General features: G+C 49.0%; 1 protein-coding gene across 5 annotated transcripts in view; it reads left to right on the top strand.

Annotated features, from left to right (window-relative positions):
- The window catches only part of TET3 (tet methylcytosine dioxygenase 3), a 124,968-nt gene extending 113,042 nt beyond the window's left edge, over positions 1–11,926 (top strand). For all 5 annotated transcript variants that reach the window (XM_049856471.1, XM_049856469.1, XM_049856468.1 and 2 more), the window contains 4 exons: positions 613–702; positions 1,203–1,340; positions 2,868–3,204; positions 4,163–11,926. In XM_049856471.1, the coding sequence (XP_049712428.1) occupies positions 613–702; positions 1,203–1,340; positions 2,868–3,204; positions 4,163–5,940 (2,343 nt within the window). In that variant the 3' untranslated portion in view covers positions 5,941–11,926. The remainder of the gene's footprint in view (positions 1–612; positions 703–1,202; positions 1,341–2,867; positions 3,205–4,162) is intronic.
- Positions 11,927–12,150: the final 224 nt, after the last annotated feature.

Here is a 12,150-nt window from a genome sequence, read left to right as displayed (position 1 = left end):
CTTGTCACTCGTGGTTCTTACGTGTCTGCTCTACCTCCTCTGAAGGGGGTGTTCAGCACTTGAATGCAAGACCTGTTTTGTATATCCTGAGCCAAACTGAACTAGAACCTAGTAGCAGTAGTTTGAGCCAAACTGAACTAGAACCTAGTAGTAGTAGTTCAGCAGTCTGGATGACTGGACCTGCAAAAAAAAAAAAACCAGTTTCCTTTGACTCTGACTCATGGCAACCCCATGTGTGACAGAGTAGAACTGTGCTCCAAGGGGTTTTCAATGGCTGATCACCAGGTCTTTCTCTCAAGGCACCTCTGGGGTGATCTTGAACTGCCAACTTTTCGGTTAGCAGCCAAGCAAGTTTAACCGTTAATGCCACCCAGGGACACCACCGGCCCTTCAGGCAGTGGCTTTTCCTGCCAAACTACAGGGTCCCCAACTTTAAAATGGATGTGGCACCACCGCTCCCAAAGGGAACACTTTGAAAACACCAGATGACACCTTGCTTCCCGCATTCCCAGTGGTAACCCCACAGCGGCTCTGGAGTGGTGGTGAATTTGCAGTGTGCACAGCCTGTCAGGCGGGACCTCTGGCTGGGTGTGACTGCTCTTGTCTCCGCAGGAAGAAGTGCTCCGGAAGAGTTTCCAGGACCTGGCCACCGAAGTCGCTCCCCTGTATAAGCGGCTGGCTCCCCAGGCCTATCAGAACCAGGTACTGGGTCCTGGACTTTTCTCTGCCCATAGGTCATCCCCATCTCTGCCCAGGCTCCCTGAGGTTGGGAAATGGGGAAGTGGGCTCCTTTGTGTTTCTTACCAGAAGCACCTAGCCCAGAAATAGAAAGCAGTGCTGTAGCTCTTTGAGAAGATCTCTTTTTGACACTAAGCTGAATTTATCCCAAACCATCTCTCCCCCTAACCCTGGTCATCGCTCCACTCTGCGTAGCAGTCCTCTTCTGATTCTGGTTTTCACAGGTGAAGCTCTTGTTTCTCTCCCCAGCCTCACCTGCGTTGCATGGGGGTGTTGAGATAACCCAGAAGGGAGGCATTCTTAAATGGACCTGGAAGCTAACGCTTTTGAGCAGAAAACCTCACCCCCACAGTCCATGTGCCAGGCAGCTGTGACCCTTAACCTCCCTCCCTTTAGCCAAGTCCTGGCCTTGCCAGGTACAGATATGGGGCCACTCACTCAGGACCCCTTGGCCGTCCACACAGGTGACCAATGAGGAAATAGCAATCGACTGCCGCCTGGGGCTGAAGGAAGGGCGGCCCTTCGCAGGGGTCACGGCCTGCATGGATTTCTGTGCCCATGCCCACAAGGACCAGCATAACCTCTACAATGGGTGTACCGTGGTAAGGAAGCTGTGTTGTATCACAGCTACTGGGGATAGTCCTGGGAGGCAGCTGACTGTGGTCTATGCAGAGAGGCTGGGCACGTGGAGACAGGATTCTAGAACTCTTGGAGGTGCCCTGCCAGACTGCCTTCTCCCCACTGAGGAAACTCTCCCCGGAAGGAATGGCTAAGTCTGGACTTTGTGTGTGTCTTAGGTGGGTTATTAACCCACCTGTATCCATCAATGAGGATGCTGTGGAAGGTGGCTCATTGAGCACCTAGAGGCTCCCAGTTGTCTGAAGTGTGGCTCCAGGTCTCTTGGACAATTGGATTAAATCCAGATGATCTCTAGATTCATTCAGCAAGTGTTTGTTGTAATAAAGTGAACAGACTCCTGCCCAAGCAGTGGGATGTAATGCCCATAGTGATGAAGGCACTAAGGAAAAGATGAAGCAGGGTAAGAGAGAGAGTGATAGGAGGAGGTGCTGTTTTAGATGCAGTTGTCAGGAGGCCTCTCTGAGCTGAGACCTGAACATGAGAGAAAGCCCTGTGTCTGGGTCAGACTATTCAAAGCAGAAGGACCAGCACAGGCAAAGCTGGGTGATGGAAGCAGGCTGGGTGTGTTCAGGAAACGGCAAGGAAGCCGGTGTAGCAGGAACAGAGTGAGCACAAGAGAAGAAGGGTAGTGAGATTGGTTAGAGAGACAGGCAGGGACCAGATCACAGGGAGCCTTAAGAGGGCCCATCTTCCTACCTACTTGGCAACACTAGGTTTTGATGATCTTTTTTTTTTTAAGTTGTCTTGTTTTATTTTAAATAATTGCATAACCGGTTTCATATACTATGTATTTTTCTACAACTTGCTTTTTTTCGGTTAACATATTTTTTTGAGGATCTGTTTATCTTTGCCTACCTGAGCGGCACATACACTATCTTGTTTTACTTTGGATTGAGTTTATTACTAAAGAGATTGAACGTCTTTTCCTATTCTTCTTGGCTTTTTCTGTTTCACCTTTGTGAATATCCTTATTTATATCCTTTGCTTATTTATTTATTTTTTAATCTAGATGGCCATATCTTTTTTTTTTACATTTGTTGGGTATCTTAAAGGAGCCCTGGTGGCGCAGTGGTTAAGTGCTTGGTTGGTAACTGAAAGGTCGGCAGTTTGAACCCACCAGCGGCTCCACCGGAAAAAAGACCTGGTGATTTGCTCCCAAAAAGCTTGTTGTTGTGTGCCATTGAGTGATTCCGACTCGGATAGTGACCCTATAGGACAGGGTAGAACTGCCCCATCAGGTTTCCTAGGCTACAGTCTTCCTATGCTGTAGAACAGACCCTAAGTGTTGGTAACCTTTTGTTCCTTTCTGAACCAAGATTAATGTGCTTTTTTTGGGAACTCTAGGAAGCAATAGAGAAAACTGGGGCCCGGTGGCTGGAGGGAGTTGGGACCGTGTGGGGAAGGAGAGAGTCAGATATGTGGGGTGCTCAGCCTCCCTCCCAGCACGGCTTCTCCAATCCCTATACTCTCCCTCTCCTTGCATGGGGCAGGTCTGCACTCTGACCAAGGAAGACAATCGTTGCGTGGGCAAGATCCCCGAGGATGAGCAGCTGCACGTGCTCCCCCTGTACAAGATGGCCAACACGGATGAGTTCGGCAGCGAGGAGAACCAGAACGCTAAGGTGGGCAGCGGGGCCATCCAGGTGCTCACCGCCTTCCCCCGTGAGGTCCGGCGCCTGCCTGAGCCTGCCAAGTCGTGTCGCCAGCGGCAGCTGGAAGCCAGAAAGGCAGCAGCTGAGAAGAAGAAGGTCCAGAAAGAGAAGCTGAGCACTCCCGAGAAGATAAAGCAGGAGGTCCTGGAGCTGGCCGGTGTTTCCACTGACCCAGGTGTGTGGGGAGAGGGTGCCCACCTGGGTGGCATGGTCACTGTAGCTGTCACGGCCCCAGATGGCTCCCCGAAGCCCCCATGACAGCGTCTCACTAGGAACTCTAGACAGGAGCCTTCTGGGACCTCTGCCCAGGCACCTGGACCATGCCATTAACTTAGTTTTGTTAGAGAGAGGTCAGCAGCAGCCCCAGGATGCCCCCACCTGACAGGTACTGGGAAACCTTCTTACCTTCCAGGAATTGAGCTTTGTGGAGGGGCAGCATTTGGTTCTCCACCAGCTTCTCCTTGCCCTTCCTGAGGGGCTGAGGTGAGCAGCGCTGCCCCAGGGCATGTGGCATCAGGTTTTTGGGGCATGGCGTGGCTGCCGACGTGCACCTATTCTCATTTTTCCCTGACGTCTGTGGGGAGGCGTGGGGGAGGTGGCAGCATGCAGGGGTGGGATCAGAGGTTGTACTTCTGTGAGGGCCTCTGGGGTTCACTAGAGTAGGGATGAGGGAGAGCGAGGCAGAAGGGACCATGGACTGTGACTGAGCCACTTCTCATCTGTGGGTCTTGGATGGTGCAAACAGTTAATGCGCTTGGCTGCTAGATGAAAGGTTGGTGGCTGGAGTCTACCCAGAGGTGCCTCGGGAGAAAGGCCTGGCAGCCTACATCCAAAAGATCAGCCACTGAAAACCCTGTAGTGTACATTTCTAGTCTGACACACATGGGGCTGCCATGAGTTGAAGTTGGCTCTGTGGCATCTGGTAGCTGGTGGGGCTGACAGCAGGGCCTGTGCTAAGAGTTCCCAGTGGGCAAGTCCAGGACCTGCTTGGGCACATCTCACCTGTGCTGCCTGTCCTGGAAGAGGAACCACCTTAGGGAAAGAACATGGGTTCCACCCCCATCTTCCTGCCTAGGCTCTTTCCAGGCTGCTGTTCTCTCTGCTCCTTCCCATCTTGCCTCTCTTGCCCCTAGGCCTGTCTCTGAAGGATGGATTGTCCCAGCAAGGCCTGAAGCCTTCCCTCAAGGTGGAGCCACAGAACCACTTCAGCTCTTTCAAGTACAGCGGCAACACAGTGGTGGAGAGCTACTCGGTGCTGGGCAACTGCCGGCCCTCCGACCCCTACAGCATGAACAGCGTGTACTCCTACCACTCCTACTATGCACAGCCCAGCCTGACCTCTGTCAACGGCTTCCACTCCAAGTATGCTCTTCCGTCTTTTGGCTACTACGGCTTTCCATCCAGCAACCCCGTCTTCCCCTCTCAGTTCCTGGGCCCTGGTGCCTGGGGGCATGGTGGCAGCAGTGGCAGTTTTGAGAAGAAGCCAGACCTCCATGCTCTGCACAACAGCCTGAGCCCGGCCTACGGTGGTGCTGAGTTTGCCGAGCTGCCTGGCCAAGCTGTTGCCACAGACACCCTCCACCCCACGCCTCACCACCAGCAGCCTGCTTATCCAGGCCCCAAGGAGTATCTGCTTCCCAAGGTCCCCCAGATCCACTCAGCTTCCAGGGACCCCTCTCCCTTTGCCCAGAGCTCCAACTGCTACACCAGATCCATCAAGCAAGAGCCCGTAGACCCACTGGCCCAGGCCGAACCTGTACCCAGAGACCCTAGCAAGATGGGCAAAACACCTTTGCCCGAGGCATCTCAAAATGGGGGACCCAACCACCTGTGGGGACAGTATGCCGGAGGCCCAAGCATATCCCCCAAGAGGACTAACAGTGTGGGTGGCAGCTGGAGTGTGTTCCCTTCTGGAGAGAGCCCCGCCATTGTCCCTGACAAGCTTGGTTCTTTTGGGGCTGGCTGCCTGACCCCATCCCACTTCTCAGATGGCCAGTGGGGACTGTTTCCTGGTGAGGGGCAGCAGCCAGCTCCCCAACCTGGAGGACGGCTGCGAGGCAAACCATGGAGCCCTTGCAAGTTTGGGAACAGTGCCTCGGCCCTGGCCGGGCCTGGCCTGACTGAGAAGCCATGGAGCATAGGGGCAGGGGATTTCAACTCTGCCCTGAAAGGCAGTGTTGGGTACCAAGAGAAGTTGTGGAGCCCCATGAAAGGGGAGGAGGGACGGATCCCAACTCCAGGGGCTAGCCAGCTGGACAAAGCCTGGCAGTCCTTCAGTGTGCCCCTGGGTCCCAGTGAGAAGTTGTTTGGGGCCCTAAAGTCTGAGGAGAAGCTGTGGGACCCCTTCAGCCTGGAGGAGGGGATGGCTGAGGAGCCCCCCAGCAAGGGGCCTGTGAAGGAAGAAAAAGGTGGTGCTGAGGAGGAGGAGGAGGAGCTGTGGTCAGATAGTGAACACAACTTCCTGGACGAGAACATCGGTGGCGTGGCCGTGGCCCCTGCGCACGGCTCCATCCTCATTGAGTGTGCCCGCCGGGAGCTGCACGCCACCACTCCTCTCAAGAAGCCCAACCGCTGCCACCCCACCCGCATCTCGCTGGTTTTCTACCAGCACAAGAACCTCAACCAGCCCAACCACGGGCTGGCCCTCTGGGAGGCCAAGATGAAGCAGCTGGCCGAGAGGGCAAGGGCGCGACAGGAGGAAGCCGCCCGGCTGGGCCTGGGCCAGCAGGAGGCCAAGCTCTACGGGAAGAAGCGCAAGTGGGGGGGTGCCCTGGTCGCTGAGCCCCAGCATAAGGAGAAGAAGGGGGCTGTCCCCACCCGGCAGGCACTGGCTATGCCCACAGACTCAGCAGTCACCGTGTCCTCCTATGCCTACACGAAGGTCACTGGGCCCTACAGCCGCTGGATCTAGGTGCCGGGGAGCCAGCGTACCTCAGCGTCGGGCCCAGCCCGAGCTGCCTCTGTGGTGCTTTTGCCCTCACGCCTGGGGGCGGGTTGGGGGTGCAGAAGTCTTTTTATCTATGTATACATATATAGATACGCATATATATGTATTTATGGTCCAAACCTCAGAACTGACCCGCCCTCTCCCACCTCCCCAGCACTTTGAAGAAGAAACTACGGCTGTCGGGTGATTTTTTCCGTGATCTTAATATTTATATCTCCACGTTGGTTTTTTTTTTTCCCCCCTTGTTTGGGGGTGGGGAGGGCTTTTATTTTCTCTTTGTTTTTAAAATTCTATCCTTGTATATCACCATAATGGAAAGAAAGTTTATAGTGTCCTTTCACAAAGGAGTAGTTTTAAATGCCATTTAAAATGTGTATTTATTGGATTTTTTTAAAGCAACAATAGTAATGGTAAAAGCTCAGCAGGAAAGGCCAGCGGTGCTCATTCCTGCCCCGGCTGCAGGGCCCAGCGCTCCTGGCCCTCTTGAGAGCTGATGAGGTTCTCTCAGCCATCTGTCCCTCACAAACCAAGTGCAGATTGTAGCCACCACCCAGTCCATCCCTCCCGACAGACACACCTTCCCTCTGGGAAGGGAGCCCTCACGACAGCCTCTGTCCTCTCGGGCAGGCTTGGAGGTGGGGCACGTGAGCCCCAGGCCAGGCACCTGAGATGCTGGCATAGATTTCCCCAGAAACCAGGCTGGAAGCAGAAGGCTGCAAGCTTGCTAGTCTCCACACTGAATTCTCTGTTACCGATCAAGTCAGACGATGTCATGGTTCACTAGGCAGCACCTCACGATGGAGCTGGACATGAGAAGGCTCTCAGGAGCCCTTTCTGCCAAGTTGACAAGCCAGTTAATACTGGGCTGAAGGAATTTGTCTTAGTGGCAGTTTTGAAAAATGCCCCCAGATACTGAAAAAAGGGCTACTGTATCTTTAAAAACAAGAAGTTGAACCCAAGCTGTGAAAAGCCAGCGTTGCTCTCTGCCCATCGCTGTGCAGTGCCTGGTGCTGTAATATTGTGCTGGGACTTTCTTGACTCTCCAGCAGGTTGTATCCCGCTGGAGCTCAGCAGACCAGTGTAACAGCAGTTAATACATCTTATCCTTATTCCCAGATTTCCACATTGGACAATGGTGCATGCCTCACGCCTGAGCCCACCCCCTCCACATTATTATTTGGGGGCACGGGGGTTACACTTAACAGTTTTACAATGCAAGAGTCAAACGTTTTCAAAGGTTGCTAGGATTTTCCTCCACAATTGGTGCCATTTCTCTATTCGATCATCTCTTTTCCCTTCCTCCCCCTCTACCTGCTTCAGACATGCCCCTTCTAAGATTCTGCTGCGTTCTATTCAGTTCACTGAAATGAGACCGTGGTGCTTAACTTTTGCGAGATTGTTGAGAGAGGTTGGGCCTGACAGGTGGAAGCAACACTCAGCTGCAGCAAGTCAGACTTCTGGGAGTGTTTTTCCTGTGGTGTTAGCAGAAATTCCACCAAGTGCCCCACGTGGGCATGCGTGGTGGATGGGAGGCTTCACCTTGTCTGTACGTCAGGACACACCACAAGGGGAGAGTGGCCACACAGAGTGAAAACCGAGCCCTGTGAGAAACCTCGTATTTATTGAGCAGTTTATTCAAATGTGGGTCTTTGTAAAATGAGTTTAACAATCAGATGACAATGCTAAAGGCAAGTTCTGCACTCCCAGGTGCCTTGTGAAAGAGCTGAGAGCCAACCCGATGGGCATTTACTGTAACCGGTCCTGAGGTGCTGGCGGAAAATCGCTGTAAAATGTCCTGAGCATTTATGTGGTCTGGTTTTAACTGTAAATAGTGAAAGATTTTTTTAAGCACTTTTGCCTAGATTTAAACAGCAACTTGAAAAAAAAAAAAGTATGTTTTAACATGTAATTGTGGGAGAATTGTAAATAGTAGCCGAATATTTAACGTGCTTTGTCTATCCTTCACTTTTACCATATTCTGTAAAGTTGCATTTATTTTACAGGACAAAAATGAAATATTATTGCTTTTGAAATAAATACCCAAGAGCTTATCAGGATTTAGAATTATTCAGAACTCAGATTTATAGGAAAACCTCTGACCTTCCGTTGGACGAGCTAAAGGAAGCGGAGTCTTTAATGAGCATGCTAAATTTTCTAGTTTTGAGGAAAAGTTGGGTCCTTTAAATGCTATTTTGCTTATCGCATCAGTGCTTTTACGCAGGTCTCATTTGACTCGTGCTTAGGTAGATGCGGGGGTGCCTTGAAAACTTCATTTTAAATGATCTTAGCGAGAAATACAATATTTTACAAAACACTTTGAGAATGTGACCGTCTGTATGGCCCGTGAAGCCCCAGGTTGGCTGTTGGTTTGGAAGGTCCTGAGTGTAACGCAGGTGATTCTGATCCTTGGCACGTGTGAATCTTCCCGATGTATGTTAAATATACTTTTCCCGTCATCACCCTTTGCTAGCAAAGCCATTAGTTGAAAGGTGAAACCAACACAAGCGAAAAGCATGTGACTTCTGTCCCCCCAGCCCAAACAGCCTTTGGTTTATAAACTTGTAGGGTAGGAAACAGGCTGCTGAGAGATCAGTCAAGAGGCAGTCTCCATCGGTGTCCCTGTTCCCCTGGGATGGTGTCAGGAGAGTTAGGTGGTGCTGTTGCCGTGCTCAAGCCCATGCTGATTTTTACACACTACACGTATAACCTACCTCAGATCTCAGTCATTAAGATTAGCATGCTTTAGACATATATTTAAAAAAGTAACTATGCACAGCTATTTGTCCCCCCTTGCTGCTGAAGGTTTCTTAAAGAGAAAAAAAAATCAAATTTTTATTTTTTACTGGCACTCTCATTTTTTTAAGTCCTAAAGATGATGAACAGACATTTTTATCATGAGAAGAAAAATAAAGCCATTGCAACTGAAGAACCTAATAGCATGACCCAGTTTTAAGAGTAATTAATATGATAGCAACGGAGAAGGATGGAGTCCTAACAGTCATCTCCCAGCATGCCCCGTCCATGGACGCCATCCACGTCCATGTGCGGTGCAAACGTCCATGTGCGGTGCAAACGTGTGGTTCCTTTGTGCTTTGTTTCTTTTCCCCTGCCTTTTGTGTGCAAGGGAAGTAACTTGCAAAGTTCTGTGCTAAGAGATTTTTTAAAATAAAAATCGCTTCACAGCAGGTTCTCACAAAATAACTGGTGCTAGCTCAAGAAACCATTAACCTAACCATCAGAAATCTTGACTAAAGGTGTTTCATGGATTTGGGGGGTTTTTTTGGTCTGTTTCTTGTTGCTTGTTTTGATTTTTGGCAGGGCCTGAGTTTCCCACACCCCAGCTTCCTGGGTACTGCGTTGCCTTCTCCCCGAGATGACAGAGGTGTGCATGGGAAGAGATTATACCCTGCCCCCTTTTGGCCCTTCCACCAGCCTCTTTTGGAAACAGTAGTTGGCAGAGCAAGGGGTTTTTTAAGCGCTAAAGCAAGGAAAGAAGCGCCAGAGCTTAATTGCTTCGCATCAAGCAGCAGTAGATGTGCAAGGATGGTTGAAGATGAGTAGACGGTAGCCTGAATTCACTGAGAGAAATCCAGCCAGATCTTGACGTTTAACCACCATGATAATATCAAACCAAGGCAATGCTGGTGGAAAGCGAAAATGATATCCCTGATGTGCCTCAACCAGTATCTCTTTCTTTTGGTTACTGAAGTGTGTTTTATGGACTAGGAAGCATTTTTATGAATTGAAATAGTCTAAATAAAATGGTGCTATGGTATTTTAATGTGACTGTCCCTGATCCTGTCTTGCTGAGGTGCTATCAACATTATTAAAACCACAACCAACCAAAAACAAGGTGGGCTCCAGTCTCTCTTGGCTTTTTTTTTTTTTTTTTAACCCCCCTCTTTTTGGTGCTGTCTTCTTAGACCTCTTGTTTACCGTGCTATATCTGCTCTGAGCAGTTTTTCTGTTTGTTGTTTTTCCCTTGGTGGCCAAACAAAGGAAGGCTGAGAGGACAGCTAGCTCTCTGGCTGCCAATGGGAGTGGACCTACCTGGCTTGGGCAGGTCCTTTGGTTTTAAACCTGTTGTCTCAGGCCTAATGAGAAAGAAAGGGTGAAGGGCTTTTTGAGGGAGGAAGGGGAAGTTGGGGCTCCTGTCTCTTCTACATGGCAGGCATCCACAAAGCCAGGAACACGTTTTCCTCCTGCAGCCCAAGGTGCCAAGGAGACAACTCTGGGAGTCCCGAGGTTAACCAGATGGATCTCCTTGCTCACTGGCACTGGCTGAGACCATGGTGGGTAGAGGGGTCATTTCTTTGCTCCTCCCATCCTTTGCCTCAGCATTGCTTCTGCCTCTTGTTGGTAACACCTCCTGTTTAAACTAAAGAAAGGAGCGTTCTTTGCTCTCCGATGCCACAGGGGGCTGCTTTTTAGTTGGTGCTATTCTAAATTTCTTCTTGGGTCCACAGGAGTTGATGTTTTAAAAACTCAACAGGAAGCTCCATTTTGTGTCATCCACTGTCACAATTTTTTTTTTTTTAAATACCTCAAAAACAGGACATTGTGACAACTTTGGTGAAGTAGATTCCCTGAGGGTCTTATACCTGCAGGTTGTCCATTCGATGATGTACTTGACCTTCAGGAATCTGGGGTCATTTTATTTTTTATTGTTCAGCGGTTAAAATTGCAGAACACCTAAAGGAGCATTGTTAACTTTAAGTTTTACTTTTGAATAAAATGTGAATTTCCTATGTCCATCTCACTGAGCTTTCTCAGTCATCGTTACTGTCATTTGAAATGATTCCCTCAAATCCTAGTTTGACTCACCAGCTACATCTGTAATATCACATGGCCAACTTCAACATACCCTGGACCAAAATGAACACTTGGTGAGGTGCACGCCCCCAGCATATGTTAAAATCCCATCCCATGTGTGCAACAAGTGTTCAGACATGAGAGGGAGCAGAGGGTGGAGGCCATCATGGCGCTCCCCGCCTCCCCACCTGCCCTCAGAGCTGCCCCCAAAACAAAGCAATAGGCTTCTCCCCAGCAGAGACTGCAGCACAGAAATCCAAGGTCTAACGTTGCTTTTTGCCTAAGAATCAGTGAGCGATTTGGCTGACTTCCTCATTTGCTTCTATTCCGATATCAGGGATGCTTTTTGTAGTGGTTTTGTTTGCCTTTTCTCGTTTTGACTACCCGTCGTTCAGGGATAATTCATCACTATTCACATGGGAACTAAAGTACTAATTGGCTTATTTGAACATCCAGATTTTCTTGGTTCCAATACCTTTTCTTTATTTTCTTTTGAGGGGAAAAAGGGGGAGAACAACAGGAGTGATGTCATTTCTTTTTCACGTATTCTAATTAAAAAGAAACAAGGGCAGGTCGCATTGTGGCATAGTAATGCATTAGACTTAATCTAGAACCCCTGTAGCTTTTTGATGTGTTTTATTTCTTATCTTTTTGGATTCCTGTTTGGTTACTTGGCTTCCAATGGAGGTGAACTTAACAACCATACTTGAATATTCCGTCTTGACTTTGTAACTGTGGCTACTTGAAATGAAGTTTATCTGGGGTTGATGGATGAATGGTAGGTTTTTGCAATGTCTCAAGGCAATAGGATGTGTATTATTAAACTGTAGATATTCTTAGTACAGTAAATTTATGCTGATAATTTTATTTTGTATAATTTTTACCTTTTTGTTAATATTTTTTTTCCTCCCACCTTATTGGTTTGCCTCCTGAGCGACCCCTCCTTACCCTCCCTCTTCTCCCAGTGTTTCAGTAAATTTAATTTAGGGTGCCTAGAAATTGCAAGTATGTATCCTTTTTTGATTTGTATTTTATTATAATTTACACAAACAACTGGGTTTGTGAACTGTATTACTCCTGGTATCTTTAAAATATTGTGGGTGTTTTAATAAATTTTATATTTATTTTTTGCACTCAAATTCAGTGTGAGTCTTTTTTTTCCCCATGAACCGGGACCAGATTGTGGTATTTAAAGGTACCCTATATAATCTCACCCTCCCACTGCATGTTGTAGATGCAAAAATGAAGGCCTAATATTAGCCCATGGTCTAATAGCCAGGATAGAATCTGTCCTTGTCCCCTCCCACCACCTGGACAAAGTAATGTTCAAACACAGTAAACTGTTAAAACTGGGCATCAAGG

Source organism: Elephas maximus, chromosome 17 (genome assembly GCF_024166365.1).
Source record: "Elephas maximus indicus isolate mEleMax1 chromosome 17, mEleMax1 primary haplotype, whole genome shotgun sequence".
Lineage (NCBI taxonomy): Eukaryota > Metazoa > Chordata > Mammalia > Proboscidea > Elephantidae > Elephas > Elephas maximus.
Note: the sequence above shows the minus strand (reverse complement) of the source record. Positions and strands in the feature narration are given on the sequence as shown.